At 34.1% G+C, this 17,606-nt stretch overlaps 4 protein-coding genes across 6 annotated transcripts; 1 reads left to right on the top strand and 3 right to left on the bottom strand.

Annotated features, from left to right (window-relative positions):
• Positions 1 to 169: 169 nt before the first annotated feature.
• On the bottom strand, positions 170 to 1,626 carry LOC17876872 (1,2-dihydroxy-3-keto-5-methylthiopentene dioxygenase 4). The gene is made up of 5 exons (XM_006281101.2): positions 1,557 to 1,626; positions 1,351 to 1,438; positions 1,086 to 1,180; positions 531 to 770; positions 170 to 449 (listed from the first exon to the last, which is right to left on the bottom strand). Exons 1-5 carry the CDS (start codon positions 1,566 to 1,568, stop codon positions 321 to 323), a joined length of 564 nt encoding a protein of 187 aa, XP_006281163.1. The 5' UTR covers positions 1,569 to 1,626; the 3' UTR covers positions 170 to 320.
• Positions 1,627 to 3,627: 2,001 nt separating this feature from the next.
• On the top strand, positions 3,628 to 5,280 carry LOC17877061 (chlorophyllase-2, chloroplastic). The gene is made up of 2 exons (XM_006282188.2): positions 3,628 to 4,003; positions 4,501 to 5,280. The coding sequence occupies exons 1-2, from the start codon at positions 3,731 to 3,733 to the stop codon at positions 5,185 to 5,187; spliced, it is 960 nt and encodes a 319-aa protein (XP_006282250.1). The 5' UTR covers positions 3,628 to 3,730; the 3' UTR covers positions 5,188 to 5,280.
• An 83-nt stretch (positions 5,281 to 5,363) lies between these two features.
• LOC17875987 (VAN3-binding protein) lies at positions 5,364 to 8,757 on the bottom strand. 2 transcript variants are annotated; one of them, XM_023784120.1, is made up of 7 exons: positions 8,382 to 8,757; positions 8,201 to 8,296; positions 6,951 to 7,374; positions 6,449 to 6,655; positions 6,321 to 6,370; positions 6,151 to 6,208; positions 5,364 to 5,824 (listed from the first exon to the last, which is right to left on the bottom strand). In XM_023784120.1, exons 1-7 carry the CDS (start codon positions 8,718 to 8,720, stop codon positions 5,616 to 5,618), a joined length of 1,383 nt encoding a protein of 460 aa, XP_023639888.1. In that variant the 5' UTR covers positions 8,721 to 8,757; the 3' UTR covers positions 5,364 to 5,615. The 2 variants fall into 2 exon arrangements, with proteins under 2 accessions (XP_023639888.1, XP_006280437.1); XM_006280375.2 differs by having other exon boundaries at positions 6,951 to 7,371; positions 8,382 to 8,756.
• A 4,127-nt stretch (positions 8,758 to 12,884) lies between these two features.
• On the bottom strand, positions 12,885 to 17,157 carry LOC17876009. Of its 2 annotated transcripts, none has more exons than XM_006279921.2 (6): positions 16,486 to 17,157; positions 15,762 to 15,920; positions 15,630 to 15,667; positions 14,031 to 15,533; positions 13,776 to 13,929; positions 12,885 to 13,683 (listed from the first exon to the last, which is right to left on the bottom strand). In XM_006279921.2, exons 1-6 carry the CDS (start codon positions 16,637 to 16,639, stop codon positions 13,010 to 13,012), a joined length of 2,682 nt encoding a protein of 893 aa, XP_006279983.1. In that variant the 5' UTR covers positions 16,640 to 17,157; the 3' UTR covers positions 12,885 to 13,009. The 2 variants fall into 2 exon arrangements, with proteins under 2 accessions (XP_006279983.1, XP_023637124.1); XM_023781356.1 differs by lacking the exon at positions 16,486 to 17,157 and adding an exon at positions 16,015 to 16,345.
• Positions 17,158 to 17,606: the final 449 nt, after the last annotated feature.

Here is a 17,606-nt window from a genome sequence, read left to right as displayed (position 1 = left end):
CTAGCATCTAATCATATTGAAGATAAGGTATAACATAGTAAGGCATTTTTGTCAACTTATCTCCAAGATATCTCAAGAAACTTGCTAAAATAGCTTGAACTGATCATGCTATTGTGTAATGACTGCTACTTTAAGAGTTTAGAACTTCGAAGGTTCAAGTTTTAGAAAGTGATTGCAGTTTTAAATGGTATATTCCTCAAAAGCATAGATAGCAAAAGTATGTTTACATGCACATATATATTCGGAAGGAGACTTTGGTGTTCACGGCTAAGGTAGTAAACAATACATACAAATACAACATCAAGCATATATTGAACTTGTCAATAAGCTTTAATGGCTTCTCCAAACTTGTGGGTTAAGCCCTTTACATATTGTTTCCTAACCGGATCTTCTTCCTGTGGCCTGTTATATGCTGTCCAAACCGGTTCTCCCACGAACAGCCTCATCAGCTGCAAAACCAAAACCAAAACCACTCATCACAAATCCAACAATCATGAATTAGTATAGAGATTGAGATTAGCTTGTTGTACCTTGATGTAGTTGCTGGTGTCAAGTGTGAACCTATGGTAGATTCCGGCTGGAAGGACAATGAGATCGCCCGGTTGCATCCACATTCGGATCCAACAGTCATCCTTGTCTCTAACATCAAAGTAACCACTTCCCGCTAGGCAGTACCGAATCTCTTCATCCTTGTGAATGTGTTCTGTGAAAAAGTTCCTCAGCTTCTCCTCGTAGTTGCTCACTTTCTCCGGACACAGATCCAATAAATCCTAAAATATAGATTAGTTAACAAAAAACATTTTGCTTGTGAGAATTTATACTAGCTCATGAGTTACAATGCCAAAACACCATACAAATACTCCCTTAGATTAGCTACATAGAAGAAGACACTCTGCTATGTAAGCATAGTAGCTAGATTAGATCCTTATACTCAGTAATACATAAGCCACCTCTACTACCCTCATGGTTTATGCAAGATTACATAGCCTTACTGTCCTAGTATCTGTTGTGTATGCAAAAGGGCATGAGTGATCCTGAGTAAAAAAGTTACAGTGATCATCAGAAAGAGATATATCGCGTAGTACCATGTAACTATAACCCCTTTCTTCTCTAATCTTGCCAAGTTCAGGATCATTCTCATAGTTCTCAGGGTTCAACTTCCAATACAACACTCCCAACTCTACAAAAAAACACAACACAAGTATTTATTAGTGAAATCTTTTGCATAGTTTCATCATATCTGTATCTTCCAGAATCACAAACTCAATACAACAAAGCATGAAAGAACACAACACACATATACATAAACTACAACATCATCATATTATTAAGTAAGAGTCACTTAAGAACCTGACAAGTAATCCAAAGAGACGAGCTTTTTAGGGTTACGATGATGAGGAAGTCTCTGGTCTTCAATGCTATCATCCATAAACCATGCCTGCATCATCAATCAACACTTACCCTAAATTATTCATTCAATTCCCAAATTTAGCAGCAAAATCAATTATCACGATTTTGCCAAAATCAAATCAAAATCAATTTCAAAATAAACTCACCTCGAGAGCCATTACTGATCTTCTTCGGTGGTGTGTGAATATGCTTCTTCGATTTCAGATTTATTAGAGTGATGAAGGTAAATAAATAAATAAATATATATATATATATATATATATATATATATATATATATATATATATATCATTTCATTCCTCGATGGCAGCCACGTGTACGGTTGATTCTGATTCGGATAATTTTGGTTTTTTCCATATTTACAAGAAAACTTAATTCTGGTTTCCAAAATTTCTAATTTTTCGTAATACTAGATTTTATGAGGTTCATTCATATATATAAAATTATCGATTTTGCTAATTTTTCATAATTTGGAAAATATTTTAGTAACACGAAAAAGATATTGGACCGCGTAATACAAAACTAAAATCTCGAATGTTCTATATAAACTTTCTTTTAAAAGTTAATCTTGGTCGAAAAAAGTCCAGTAAAATTGAAAAAGCCCAATCCTTGGCCCAGCAACAGCATTAATAATTTTTATTTTATTTCTCTCTTCTAGATTTTTGCTGAAAAATATATATTATTGTTTCTAGTCATAAACATGGAAAACATAATTACTTTCTTGCAAATCAAAATGATATCTTAACAACTATAGATTTTTCAAGTCAAAATTGTATGTTCGATTTGAGAATTTGGCTCCAATTATTCTGCATCCATTGTCAAGTCTGAAACATGAGCGAATTCCTATTCACAAAATCATTGGCTGAAATTGATTTGCGTTAAGAACAGGATTCACAACAGGAAGGAGCTTCAGGTTTGGCAACCTACGGCGTTAAACAACCACATAAAATGGAGAATTCAGTCTTTGAAGATCAACCAGACGCCTCATGAACTTGCTCAAATGCATCAGAATATCGATTTCGGTCCCAAATCTAGCTTTATTTTTTGATGATTTACATTCTGGTTTTGGCAGTGATATATTGAAAACTCAACAAAGAGGAACATTAGAAGTCGTAGATGTCTCTGAAGTGGTCGATTGTTTAAAAGATGATGGAGTTTTCCCAAAATTAAAATATACTAATATGTAAAGAAAAAATTTAATGTTCTTAACCAGAAATACTATGTTTTAAATGTTTTAATAGAGAGATTAAGAAAAAGATGTCTCTAATATAAAAAATCTTTTTATATTTAATTATTAATATTTTTATAAGTTTAAATTTTTTTAGATCGTTACTCTCGTTTATGTGCAATAGATGTGCTCTAAAGGAATCATATTATACATAGACAATGTAGCCAACATAGGCAATGCTAATAACCAATAATAAAATATATGAAAAGGAGTCATAGCCTATAAATCTAAAGATAAAAATAATTACTCCTTAATCTTTCAACAAAATTGTACCAAATATTTATATTTTTGTAAATTTTTGTTTTTAGGTATGTTTTAAGCAGTTCTGGTATCAATATATATTTTTTTGCTGAAAAAAAAAGAATATCTTCACCTATTTTTCTTGCATTTTTACATATTTCTAAACAGAGTGAAAAAATAAAAATTCCCAAAACAAAAATCTCACATATAGGGTGTGACTTCGTTTTGAATTCAAATTAAAATTGAAAAAATTAAAAGAAAAATAAATGACTAGTAAGTTTAGATTAAACATAACACTCTTCATTTTCTATTGGAAAATATACTATTGAGAAAAATGTTGGAGAAATCCTTAATTGTCAAAAAGTGTTGAAAAAAAAAACTCCTCAATCTTTATTTCAAATAAGAGTATTGTTGACTTATATATTACATCGTAAAATTCAAAATAGTCATATTAATAAATTCCTTTGCCGAAATATTAACGATACTTAATTGTATGTTAATTTTTTTTAAAAAAAAGACATAAATTTAAGAAAAAATTATCATTTCTTTTTAAAAAAAATATTGAAATATTAAAAAAGAAAAGTTATTTTTTTATGGTACAATATATCCAAAAATTACTCTGTTTTTTTTTTCTTTTCTTTCTTTACTTTAACTACTACACACGTACCATCCGAGTCATAGCCATACTTCTAAACTCTTTTTTTTTTTTTTTTTGACGGCAATACCTTCTAAACTCTTTTTTTCTCCGCCTATAATAATATCTCCAAACTCACCTCATTCTTATGAACCCACCAAAAAAAACAAGTAAAGCAGAGAAAAACTAACAAAGAGACAAAAAAAAAAAAAAAAAAAATGTCATCTTCTTCATCAAGAAACGCCTTTGAAGATGGCAAACACAAAACAAATCTCTTAACCTTAGACTCATCATCTCGCTGCTGCAAAACGACGCCGCCGTCATCTCGAGCTTCGCCTTCTCCGCCGAAGCAGCTCTTGGTGGCGACCCCCGTGGAGGAAGGTGAATATCCGGTGGTGATGCTCCTCCATGGTTACCTTCTCTACAACTCATTCTATTCTCAGCTTATGTTGCATGTCTCTTCTCATGGCTTCATCCTCATCGCTCCTCAGGTTCAATTCTTTAACTCTCAGAATAATTACATTGTTTCAAGAATTAGTTAATTAGCCACTAAATATGCTTCTTAGTTTTGGTTATAGTGTGCATATTTACTTAGGTGTGAATCATATAAGTAGGTCCATATGTATTGAATCCAAAATCATAATAAATACATTTGTTGACTAGTTAGGACTTAGGATTTATGGGGAAAAAAATGTAACCAAGATGTATCCATAACTTAGTTGAATGGAACACAAGATGCCACGTTTATCATGAAATTTTTGTTTATTTATTTAATTGTTTGGTTCTTATAAAAACCTTAGACAAGAAGAAAAGTAAAGAAGTACGAACAAAGATGTAAAATCTATAGGTCCACTTGATGTGTTTGTTCTTGTTTTGTCTCTCTCTAATCAATTTGGTCGTAGTTTAGTCATTAGAATCTCTCAAGTGCTCTACAAAAATGACGTTGGACTTGTAAGTAAAAATATCTTGGTTGTGTGATATGTAACAGTTATATAGTGTCGCCGGACCTGACACAATGGATGAGATTAAATCAACCGCAGAGGTTATGGATTGGTTATCAGTTGGACTTAAGCACTTTCTTCCACAGCAAGTAACACCAAACCTGTCCAAATTCGCACTCTCGGGCCATAGCCGCGGTGGCAAAACCGCGTTCGCAGTGGCTTTAAAGAAATTCGGATACTTATCGGATCTAAAGATCTCGACATTGATCGGTATAGATCCAGTTGATGGAACAGGGAAAGGAAAACAAACCCCTCCACCGGTTTTGTCCTATGAGCCAAACTCTTTTGACCTAGACAAAATGCCAGTACTTGTCATAGGTTCGGGGCTTGGTGAAACCGCTAGGAACCCGTTGTTCCCTCCTTGCGCGCCTCCAGGAGTGAACCACCGAGAGTTCTTCCGGGAATGTCAACGTCCAGCGTGGCATTTCGTCGTGAAGGATCACGGGCACTTGGACATGCTTGATGATGATACAAAAGGGATTAGAGGGAAGAGTTCTTACTGTTTGTGTAAGAATGGAGAAGAGAGAAGACCAATGAGGAGATTTGTTAGTGGAATGGTTGTGTCGTTTTTGAAGGCTTATTTGGAAGGAGATGATTGTGAATTGGTTAAGATCAAAGATGGGTGTCACGAGGGTGTTCCAGTTGAAATTCAAGAACTTGAGGTTACCATGTAAACATAAGTTTCTAGCCTTTGTTGCTTATGTTATGTTATGTAGTTACAATCTTATGATGTATAAGTCTTTGCTTAAGTAACCTCTCTTTGCTCATTCACAAGACTATAAGAGTAAATTATCAGAAACTTTAAAAGAAGTCCTCACAGTATTTTCTATACCACAATCACCCCAGAAGAAACAAAAACACAAATTTCGTCCGATTTACCAATCACCATAACTTACAAAACGAGAATAGCATGTAATTTACATATTCTTCTACTACAAAGATCTTACTTCTAAAAGAAAAAGAAAAAAATTAGACAGTTTAAAATCCCATTTTTCGTTTAGCTATCAAATAAAAATACCAAGAAAAAAATAAGATTAATACAAATTTGCCCCATTAGTTTCCAATTTCAGTGTGACTTTACCCCCAAAGATTATACCTTAATTCAACATTTATGTTTCCTATCAGAAGCAATGGAAAGAAGCATGGAAACACCTTGTGTCCAAAGATCATATTCCCTTTGGCTTTTGCATTCAAATTCAATCACTCTTTTCTCAATCGTCTTCAGCCCGAAATACCTCAAATTCTCTCCGCCCTCGAGCATTTCCCGGCCAGGCCACGCCGGTAATCCCTTGACCAATTCCACCACCACATCTATATAGATCAATACATTCTAAATTCAGCAACTTAAAACACAATTTTTTTTAGCTATAGACCAAAAGATTAAGACTAATGTGAACAAAAAAAAAAAGAATAAGCAATATAGAATTTCCATTAGACTAATAGAGACTAGTATTCTAACTGATTAAGTAATATTTTTATGAAAGTGTGGATCTGTCTTTCACTTTACGATCTATTAGTCTCTTAAACTACAAAAACTATTCCAAAGTTGGTACCTTTTTGACCTTTAGATCTATTGGATTCCCAATAAAAAACAGAGCAAGAGTAAGTATGAAGCAAAGCATCACTATTTCACTTACTCTTTTTCTTCTTTGTAATGGTCCCAGCAACATGTTTGCTCTTGGTCTTCAACGTTACCTGCTCAATAAAGATAAAAAAAAAATGCACATTAAAACAATTCATACAATTCATACATTAACTATATGTCTATAAGTAGCAAAAACATAGTTAAATTCGATATATGGTTTACCTGTTTTGCTCTATTAATGTAGATGGAAACAACTTTCCAATGAAGGTCACCTGGAAAATATGGAATGAATATAAGAAAATGGGAACAATTATGATGTATTCAAGAACGATTAAAAGAGATTAACAAACCTTTGCGGGTGCGTTTAAGCAATTCGCAACCTTTGGCTAGCAATTCCTTACTACAAATCCCGAGGAAGTTGTCCTCGGGAGCTAACTCGCCTCCTCTGTAACCACCACCACCGCCTTTTGTTATTCCCTTATCCACCGGAATCACAGCCGCAATGTTCCATACCTCCTTCAATGCCCTTGCCTTCAATGTCGCAGCTCCTCTCAAAGCTATGCACATAAGAAAAATAGGTTCAACCAAAATCTATAGTTATGAGTTAACTAATTCAAGGTGGCCAAGTGGTTCTAGGCCAATGTTTCAAATGAGTGGCTATTCCATAGGTCATGACTCACGAAAGAGCTACTAACTTTTATATGGTTCATAATGGATCAAGCTAAAGACGGGATTTATTCATATAAATTTCTATTGAAGTAACAAGTTTCTTAAACTATAGTAACGAAATATTAATGTAACATTTTATTAACATTTCCCTAATGACATAATTGCATAATGCAAGAAACATACCTGTGGCAGCAGCTGCGGTCAACGTCATGATATCTCCAGCAGATCGAACGTTAACAGCGGAACTAACAACGGAGGCCAAGAGCTCGCGATCAGCTCCCATGATCTCAGCGGCCTCCACACACTGTGCAGCCACCAAAGTCGCAGCGGAAGCCACAGCAGAGTCATTCTTGGCTACTTGCTCGTCAGTTCCAGCACTTGACTGAGAAGCCGTGGCTGCAGCGATAGCAGCCACCGCTGCAGCCACACCAGCTACAGATACAGCTGCATGGAGCTGTGCGTTCTGTGCACGTGTCTCCTCCCTCTTCTTCTCTCGCCGGTCCTTTAGCCAACGACCAACAGTCTTAGACCCTCCGGCTGTGCCAGGGATAGCGGATGGGCCACGTATGTGACCATTAAAGGATGGGCTCACACGGTAGAATTGCTGCTACACAAAATATTTTAAATTTACTATAAGGTTAAATAATGCAATATTCACATATTCCAAAAGTTCTAAATATATTTGTTAAAACGAAATAAAAATATATTCTTCTAATTTTTTGCAGAATTTTCAAGTTGAAACAAAATAATCTCATTTCTTTTGCTTATTTAAGAAAATAAAATAAAAATCATAATGTACTATTATAAATTAAAAATTATAAAGTATTTTTCCATAATAAAAGGCTGTGAGAAATAGACCATTATGAATATAAAAGCCTGCCAATATTTGGGGTCCAAAACCAATAAATGCAAACACAACTACTATATTCTTTTTCCTAAATAATTACTAAATCCAATGCAATTCTTTAATGATATTAATACCATAAAAACAAATCAAAAATAGAAATAAAACATAAAAATAAGTGGATAAAATAAAATAAAATAAAAAAGACAAAAACACTGCTAAACTTAGAGTGATTCACAGTGAACAAAAATGCTTGGGAAGAAGAGAAAGCCTGAGTTTTGTGTTCCTCTGTTTTTCTTACTCTACTGACTTAGTAGTGACATCTCTACTCTACACTTCAACTTAGCCCAACCTATTTTGTTTTTGTCAACGTGTTTTTATCAATTTTACATTATAGACCCAATTTTTTTACCAATCTCACAGATTCAACCCACCTAATCTTATAACTACCCCACACTCTATTCCAATATAACAACAAACCAAAAGGTTAAGAAGTCAAAACAATCCACTGGTAACAGAAAGAGACTTATGAATTGTTCTTGAAACCGGTTTAGTAAATCTTTAAACCGGTTCAAGAATTGAAACTGACCTTGAAGTCGTCGATGTCCGAAGGAGAGATCGGTGGGCTGTCGGTGAAAGAGCTATGTGATAGTCTCCCTGAGGTTCTTGGCGATGAAATCTCCGGCTGTTACAAGTTTTTTTCATAAAATAGTAACATTAAAACATATATAGTTCAGATCATACGACGTCGGTTTTGTAATATAACTTACAGATTGAGCCATGATACGTTCCATGACCATCAAAGAAGTCTCAGAAGAAGCGAAAGAGAACGTGTTTCCTGAAACGACACCGTTCTCTTCATCTTCCGGGACCAAAGTGACGTCGGAAGAACCGTTCTTGATCTCGGAGAAACGCATTTGCGGCGGTTGAGAGGTTAAAGAAGGAGGTGGAGGAGAAGCCACGACGGCTCTTGAAACTTCAGTAGCGGAAGCACTCCAAGTACGTGAGAGAAACTCCATAGAATCTAAAGGCGTTTCGGGCGGTTTAAACGCTGGATTTGGTCTCCACCAGTATTGTTCTCCAAACGTTTTACTACTTTTATTATCCATTTTTTTTTTTTGGTATAAAGAGAAGAATGAGGGAAGCTCTCTAGTCGTGTATTTAACAGCGGTTGAGGTTTACTACTACTATAGTTTTTAGTAGCTTTGCTTCATTAGTTGAATCGTACGGTTTGGATTTGTTTTAGTTGTGTGATTAGATTACACGTGGCTTTATCTTAATGGATGATTTTGATAAACTACTTTTTAGTTTCAGTCTTAGAGGGTGATTGGTGATGACTTTTAAGGCTTTAAAATGGTTTTAAAGCCTTAACAGTAATTAATTTGCCAATCAACATTTTATGCTTTTATTTTTTTTTGAAGCATTAAAAGTCACTTCTTTTTTTTTCCTTCTTTGTTTTCTCATTTTTCTCAAAGCGTCAAAAACCTGGCTTTAAATTTAATTAATTAAAAAGATTTATTTTTCATATTCCCATTACATTTAAAACTTTTTCACAAGTTTATAAATATATTTTATATATTTTATTTTTATAAATTAATTACTCTCATTTTTTTCTTGTTCTTTTATTTTTTTCTTGTTCTTTTAAGATCCATTTCAATAATACTTTTATTTTATAAATTCATTTATAATATAATTTATATTTATTATAAATATAAAATAATAATAATAAAAATAACATGTATAACTTTAAAAGTTATTCATTACCAATCAGATTTTAACAGTAAAAGTTTCTACAGCCAAAGCATCTACAGCCAAATTCTCTGCAGCCAAAATTTTAAAGTTAAAGTCTCTACAGCCACAAGTAACAGTCGTTACCAATCGACCTCATTTAAGAAGTGTTTTGTGTACTTTTTCTCTGACGGTTTCTTGATTAAACTCCGAGTTCGGCTTAAAGACAAAATAAAAATAAAAAAGTTTAAAATTCATAAATTATATTAAGGATGCCTTTAGTGGTGAATTGATTATACAAGAAAGAAAAAAAAAATCTGAAGTTTTTAAAAACATATTTTCTTGTTTCATTAATAGTTTCTAAACAATTTAAATTTCTTATTTCTATTTTTAAATTGTAAATTCCAAAAGCATAACCATTCAAATTCTTTGAATTTAGGATTTGTTATATATATATATATATATATCAATTAATTATTATTGTTTGAAAATATCAATTTTTTATATAATATCAAGCTTTTAGTAACAATGGAGTAAATATGTAATGTAATTTTGATTTATTATATGTGAAAAAGCGAAAACAAGAAAAAAAAAACTCTTATTGATCCGAACATTGATTATACTTATATATGCATATTAACAATATGAAAAATTATGACCCAATAATTAAGTTTACTATTAGGAAGGTACGGATTCAAAGATAGTATATTTCATATAGGAAAATTAATAATGTGATGAACACTATCTTTGGTATAAAACCACTAAACAAAAATCGAATCTAAAAGTCGATTATAAGAAGATCTTCATGATAGTATGATACCATGTTTTAAACCTATGAAGATTATAATCCAATATAGAGTTTTATAACATAATCCAAGACACAGCTACATTGTCTCTCAAACTTGATTATTGTAGATAGAGAGTTTTTTTACACGTTCTTATTGTATATGGTCCTGAAACTTGAGTTTTATTATTCTTTTTTCTTTTTTTTTCTAGAATTACATTTATGTAGTGGGGAGTGGAATAATGTGCACGTGGAGGCGTGACTGAGGCACGTCATCATATGGAACCACAAATCTAATGTGTTATGTAAGGTTCTGTCCGTGACAAGTCAGAACACTCTTCACCACCTTCTTCTTTCAGCTTTTTTGTCTCTTCTTTTTATTTTGATTAATTGTATAGTACTGATTTAGTGTTATTTCGATCAATTACTTGTTGTTGTATTGGAAAAACACAACATTTTTTTCCTTACTTTAATAAGTTCTTTCTTGAAGTAAAGATCATTTAATAACTATAATGTTTATAAGAAGAATATGTCATACTCGAACAAAAGATTAGTTTATCAATAAGTGTGGACAACAAAGCATTATTCATGAGAATGTTTGCAGCTGAAGGTTTACTAAACCCAACTCAAAGCTCTTTATAGCCTTTTCGGCACGCGGGTTCACATTCAAGTTTCAACACATAGGTGTGTATTATGTGATGATCACGTTTTTAATTAATCCAATGTAATGTGTTAGAGATAACAATATTCCATATTATAAGGTCATCTCCATCGGTAATACTGGTGAAAAATTCTAAAAAAAAAAAATTATATTATTTAATTTATATAATTTTTTTCTATTTTTATTTATTCATTGAATTATTAAGTGTTTGACATCTGTTCACAATTTCTATGAACCCGTTACTAAAGTCTCTATGTTAAGCTACTCATTTTTTCTCTTTCTTCAGTTTTTATTATGTTTATTATTTTGTTTAAGATAAACTTTTCTTTAAGCACTTCCCATTGGAAGTGCCCTAAGTTATCTTAAGTGGTATATATAAGATATGAGCCTCTCCATTCATTGCTAATTGGTTTTAAGCTAGAAATCTATAATCTAGTATGGTGTTAGAGTCCGGTCTACACATACTTAACCCAATCTACAATTGGTCCGGCCAATAGTTGGCTCATCGATTCATACCCGAACATACAAAGATCTATGGACAGAAGAGCTATCATCTCGAGGGGGTGTATTAGCAATAACAATATCTCACATTAAAAGTTGGGTAAGATCTTAAGTGGTATATATAAGATATGAGTCTCTCCACTCATTTTCAATTGATTTTAAGTTGGAAGCCCACAATTTAATACGACGCAACGACAAATTTTTTTTTTGTCTCAATTTATTTATATGCCACATTGCGAGAAAAAATAAAATAATATATATATATATATAAACTCTACTATATTACAACAATATAAATAAAAGCAAATTTTGATTCAATGCAAATGACATAAGTTCAGATTATTTTTTGAAAGATAGAGAGTTAAACATATATTTCTATAGAAACTATCTAAAAATCATTTTGTAATTATCGAACCACGAAGATATTGTAAAGATAAAGAGACAAAGATAAATAATCCCTAAACAAATGTTATAGTTTGGTTTGATATAATAATAATAATAACAAAGGTGACAATTGCCTAATAAGTAACAAATAAGCATCAATAATTAAATACTGACCCCAAAATCTCTATTTTTGTTCCCTTCTTTTGAGGTAATGAGAGGATAGAAAAGACAGAGAAGGTGTGCATGTACGAGGGTGTTGGTACCTATCTTTTTCATCATCAATTTTTTTTCTTTTTTCTTTTCTGTGTATATTTATAAGTAAATATTCTCATAAATGATACATTGTGTAAAAAATAATGTGTACACTTAAAAGTAAAATGAAGTCGGCAACTAGTTATTTTGTTCTTAGCAAGAGACTAGCTAGTTGATTACTTCAATCCCTCGGCCAAAAGGACTAGCACTATTGATTTCAACATCAAACATTTCATAAATGAAAAAAAAAATGTGTAATGATATAAATGCTACATATATAGATGGACCTTATATAAATCCCATCACTAGCTTTGGATCATTTTTGGATCTTGCCAAATCCAAAAGACATTAATAGTGACAAGCTAGTGATGTGGATTGTTGGGTGTCTAAAAGGAAGTCTATACATGGGCAAAGGACATCTATTCATATCATGTGTAATTTGCATTCCTCACCTCGACGATCAAGGGCCTTGGAATTCACTAAAAGGCTTGAACAAAGCCTACTAAAATTACATATATGGTTGTAGTTTCTATGGAACATGTCGGTCCATTAAAGTGACAAATGAAAAAACCCATCAAAGATTTGAAATGGTGGACTGTTTGATAATTAAATAAATGAAATATAGAACAAATTGAAGTAAAGAACTAAAGATAGATCTCTAGGATGGCCTATAGAGAGCATTGTAACCTCATCTCAAAAAGACTACTTGGAGAAGATAAAGTCAAAACCAATCACAGCTACCACTAGGCCTGGTCTATGCGTCCACACATTGGTCCATTTGTTTGTCTACACCACATTGGTCCAATTATTATCTCCAATTAATGTTATAATGTAACAAAGATCATAAGAAATAAACCAGGACGACCTAACTAATCTAGGTTAACATTTTGAGCAAAACCCATATGCTATTTATAACCCAACAAATTAGATTAGAAAGTTTGGAACAATTTTGAGACATTTGAATAAACTTAGAGGTGAACACTACTTTCCATTATCATTCATTCACCCAACAAAAGAATTCAAGATAGAATGTGACATTCACCATATATTATACACACAAAAAAAACATATAATTTACATTCATATGATTAACAAATACTTGGAATGAATAATTTGGGTCGTTCTGACAAATCCATCAAAGCCTCCTCAACTAACTCCTCCAGCAACTTCAATTCTAGTTCCTCTCCCATTGAATCCATTTCCAATCTCAAACACTCCGGCGAACCAAGCTCTGCTACTTCAACCCTCACCACTTTATTCACCGCCAAACTACTCAAGTCTCCGTCTTCGTCCCACCAACGATCTTCCACTCTCCCGTTACCCGTTAAACATTCTTGCATTCGGTTTATCACATAAACCCGCAATGACTTACCAGAGATTATTAAGGGACTACGAGGTCCTAGAAAGCTCGGTGTTAGCTCCAAGAGTAGTGTGTTGACAAGGTCGAACACTAGCTTCTTCATATTTGATCCGAGTCTTTGCTGTTCTGTTGAGTCCGCGTAACTGTTTCTCAGAGATGGGTCTAGTGGGCTCTCTACAGAATGCCATTTAGACAAAAGATCGTCTGAGATTGCATCGAGGTCAGCTGCCGATAAGAGTGTGTTGATGAGGAGACGCAAGTCTTCTTCCTCATCTCTTGTGGAAGTAGTAGAGCGTTTCGATGAGAGGCACCGAGCTACCGTTGAGTCATCGAATGAAAAGGTTCGACCAATGGACCCTATCGGAGGCGATTTTCCTATTAAGTTGGATGTCATCTCCCGTTCTGTTTTTATTTCAAAAATTCCAGTTTATAAGCAATCAAAATGAAACAAGATAAAAAAATAAAATAAAGAGATGCTTTAAATGAAAACTTACCAAGAGAAGATGATGATCTATTGAAGATAGATGAATTAAAAAAGATTCCATCATCTTCATCAAACGAAGTTTCCAAGACTGAACTTAGACTCGGTTCATCACGCCACTCACTAGAGTTCCCAAAAGTGGTTGCCTTTGCAATTGAGAAGCTTCCCTGTAGAGAAATAGGTGAAGAAACATCTTTGTTTGTGAATAAAATATCCAACACTTCAATGGAGTTGAAATCAGCAAATGTGTTTTATATGATTATATTACCTCATGAGAATTCATGCTTCTGGCAGACACTGATGCATCATATTCATCGTTACACCGAGAATCTAAGATTTCAGAATTTACCACTTGGGAACCCTCATAAGATCTCTCCTTACTGGATTTCTTGTTCCTAGAGAAAAGAAAGCTTGAGACTTTTCCTTTCAGAGACCATTTCAAGCTCTTTGACTTTGTCAGCTCCTCTGGAACTTTGGATTTCCCCTTGTTGGTATCAAGGGACTTGTGTCCAAAACTTGTGGATGATTCAGGGAGAGATTTCGACCGCGCAAGGGTTCTAAGAGACTTTAAATTTTCTTCTTCTCTACTGACATTACCAGCTACGCATGATGCATACACTCTAAGGCCTTCCTGTTCGTTACCTTCACTTGTATCTTCTTCTACTCTTAGATCATCTTTCAAATCTGGAAGTGCAAGCATATCACCTAATGTACTATTAGAGACTTTCTTTTCCATAACTTTGGACTCCTGCAAATTCTCATTAGAAGCTGCCATCAACGCCCATCTTTCAGAAAGCCGTTTCTTGGCCTCTCTGCAGACGGATGATGACTCTGGAGAATCCGAGGCTCTGCTAAAGGGAGAGGAAGAAAAAGGGCTATCGTACTTGTTGATATAATCCCATGAATGTCTAGAGACCGGTGACATGATTTCAGAATCTGCATAGTCGTTAAGAGAACTATCATCGCCTATATAGCCATTAGAGAAGACAGAAGAACGTAAAGTTTCTTCCTTTAGAATCTGTTTCTTCACTCTCCTAGCCACATCTCTTGACTCTCTCTCCTCAAATCCTCTTGGAGATGTTGGACATGATGAAGCCTTAGTGACATGGCCATTAGGTTTGAGAACAACTATTCGAGTTGACTGCCTTGTCAGATGTTCTGCTTCAACTGGCCATTTGAACAAATCAAGACTCTTTTCACTCTTCATTCCGGAATCAATGGCTGCTTCATTTCCTAATTTTTCATCAACAATGGTCTTTGAAGGCTTCAAAATAGTGATCCGCTTTGACTTTTCTGAGGTTGGTGGCGCAGTGGACTGGAAACTGTGGAGATGATGGGAGAAGAAGCTATTAGATTCCTGCAAGAACTCAAGGAACAACTCCTTGTTGTCACTCAAAACTTCCATAGCTTCTTGAAACTCCTTGGAATGTCGAAGTTTATCGTCTGCAACCAAACGTTTTGCCTCCAAGAACTTTTCACGGACAGCGTCCATCTTCTTCTTGCTTAAACCCTCAACACCATCACTATTTAATCCTCCAGGTTTTTGCCAAATCTCATAGACATCTTTATATTCCCCGTGACTTAACGACCTCTTTAGACGAGGCTTTGAACTATTACTCCTCTGAGCAGGTTGTATCTGAGGAAAGGAATCAAGACCCATCAACTTAGCAACCAAATTTGTCGAACTGAGCTTAAATTCCATTTCTTTCGACATTTCCTGTTCTAAAAGCATCTTCATCGGTGTTCCATTGACTCCACCATTCATCACATCCTACACTCTCAATAAAACAAAAGATGAACACTTTACTCATTACATAAACAAAAACAATCAGAAAAAGCAATTGTCTTTACAGATTCAAGAACTCACAACTTCTATTTGATCTAACTGATTCCTCCTGATAGACCCTGTGAAGCCACCACCATCATCATCATCAGACTTAAAAAAATCCAAACTTTACTAATCCAGAGGTATAAGAGAGAGAGAGACAAGAAACCTAACCATTATCAAAATGGGGTTTCTCAGTAAGCAACTTCTTTCCATTACCAACAGTTCCAAAATCGAACAGATTAACCATCCGACCCAAACAACCTGGAATCTGTCTTCCAACGCCATGTGCCTGAACGTTTCTTCTCCGTTGCTTATTCATTTCTTCAATGCCTGAAACCATCACAATCCACAACTCATTACAAACAAAAACTCAAAGTCCCAATAGTAACACAATCTTCAGATTCATGAGCAAAAAAGAACCGACCTTTACAGAATATTTACTTGAGACTATGATAGGAAACCAAAATCTTGTGAATTAAAAAGAAGAATCTTTGGACTTTAAGAGCAAATCAGAAGCATTTACTAACAAAAACTTCAAGTCAATCACAAAGATATATACTACTAAAAACTCTCAGAACGCGTTTACAAACGCAGTAACTGCGTTACCGACACCACAAGAACAGAGAGAATCAGAGAACCAAAAATTAAAAAAAAAAAAGCAAGTTGAGCAAAAGAGAACACGGAGAACGTCATAAGAGAAAGCGATCGCAAAAAATGAACCCAACAATAATACCAAAGAAAAAAGACAAAAATTCAGCAAAAATATATGAATAAAGTCTTTTGCTTTCTTTCTTCACCTAACATTTAGCAAGACAAAGTAAAGTAAGGTTTCACCCAAAACGTCGGCGTTTCAACAGACAAAGAGAGTAGAAACAGAGAGAGAAAAGACCAAGACCTGTTCGCCGGAATCTGCATTCTCCGGTGAAAGGTACAAGCTCTTCGCCGGAATTTTCAACAAACCCAATAAAGCTAGCAGCTTTTTCGCCGGAATTCTCAACAACCCCAATAAAGATAGTAGCTTTTTCCGCCGGAGCTTTCAACAGACCCATTAAAGTTACAAGCTTTTCGCCGGAATACTCGAAAACCCAAGTAAAGGAACAAGCTTTATTCGCCGGAGTTTTCAACAAACCCAAGTAAAAGAACAAGCTTTTTTCACCGGGGTATCGATTTAAGGCGATAAAGATGGAAGCTTTATGTGTTGCTTCGTGGCTATGAAAAGACTTGCAGAGAGAGTCAAGAAGGAGAAGACTATGGTGACATCACCGACGCAATGACGGACTTGAGACGCGTTTATTAAATGCGATTTAATTAGAGGCGACAGGTACGGAAGTGGATGATACTATATAGATAGAGATAGAGAGAGAGAAGAAGAAGGAGAAGAAGAGATGTGTTGTCCATAGATAATGGAGCAGGTTACGACTTCGGAACTACTACAGAACAGAACGGAACGGAGTTAGGTTTTTTCCTTTTTTTCTTCTTCTTTCTCAATAAACGCGTTTCTATTATTGTCATAACAACGTTGTGTTTTGTTTATTTATTTATTTATGTCGGAGAATTTTATAATTAAGAGTGATTAACATAACTCCTTTCCTATAAATTTTTAGGAATGATTGTTACAGTAGTCGGAATGGACAAATCCGTCAACGGTTTAATCAATTTTATTTTTATAACAGATAATAAATTGCGAAATCAATTGTATTTGTATGTAAAAACGGTTCGTCGTTAGTTTGTTACGGTTTTTATTATTTAGATATGTACTACTATAGAATATTTGAATGGTGGATATAAACTGATTCAATCCGCCAATGATTTTGTCCGCTTCAACCGAATCAATCATTCGAACTCATAAATTTTTTTCCCGTGGTTTGTTATTATATTATAATATTCAGATTTCCTTAATTATACTGTATATATTGTTTCAAGCAAGATGTATATAACTTTTATTTTTGGGGTCAAACATTAAGTTAATTTGGTTACCATTCGAATCAGAATTTTATCTTATATAATTCTACCCAA

The sequence above is a fragment of the Capsella rubella genome, unplaced genomic scaffold (genome assembly GCF_000375325.1).
Source record: "Capsella rubella cultivar Monte Gargano unplaced genomic scaffold, Caprub1_0 scaffold_8, whole genome shotgun sequence".
In the NCBI taxonomy this organism is placed as follows: Eukaryota; Viridiplantae; Streptophyta; class Magnoliopsida; order Brassicales; family Brassicaceae; genus Capsella; species Capsella rubella.
This window is presented reverse-complemented; position numbering and strand designations above follow the sequence as displayed.

Coding starts and splice junctions, on each gene's coding strand:
- LOC17877061 (XM_006282188.2), top strand. CDS start 3,731: ATGTCATCTTCTTCATCAAGAAACGCCTTTGAAGATGGCAAACACAAA. Junction 4,004..4,500: donor TCATCCTCATCGCTCCTCAG/GTTCAATTCTTT, acceptor GATATGTAACAG/TTATATAGTGTCGCCGGACC.
- LOC17876009 (XM_006279921.2), bottom strand. CDS start 16,639: ATGGGTCTGTTGAAAGCTCCGGCGGAAAAAGCTACTATCTTTATTGGG. Junction 15,921..16,485: donor ATGCAGATTCCGGCGAACAG/GTCTTGGTCTTT, acceptor TGATGGTTTCAG/GCATTGAAGAAATGAATAAG. Junction 15,534..15,629: donor AGTTAGATCAAATAGAAGTT/GTGAGTTCTTGA, acceptor TTGAGAGTGTAG/GATGTGATGAATGGTGGAGT.
- LOC17875987 (XM_023784120.1), bottom strand. CDS start 8,720: ATGGATAATAAAAGTAGTAAAACGTTTGGAGAACAATACTGGTGGAGA. Junction 7,375..8,200: donor CGGACATCGACGACTTCAAG/GTCAGTTTCAAT, acceptor TATTTTGTGTAG/CAGCAATTCTACCGTGTGAG. Junction 6,656..6,950: donor GACCGCAGCTGCTGCCACAG/GTATGTTTCTTG, acceptor TTATGTGCATAG/CTTTGAGAGGAGCTGCGACA.
- LOC17876872 (XM_006281101.2), bottom strand. Junction 771..1,085: donor AAAGGGGTTATAGTTACATG/GTACTACGCGAT, acceptor TCTATATTTTAG/GATTTATTGGATCTGTGTCC. Junction 450..530: donor ACACCAGCAACTACATCAAG/GTACAACAAGCT, acceptor TTGGTTTTGCAG/CTGATGAGGCTGTTCGTGGG.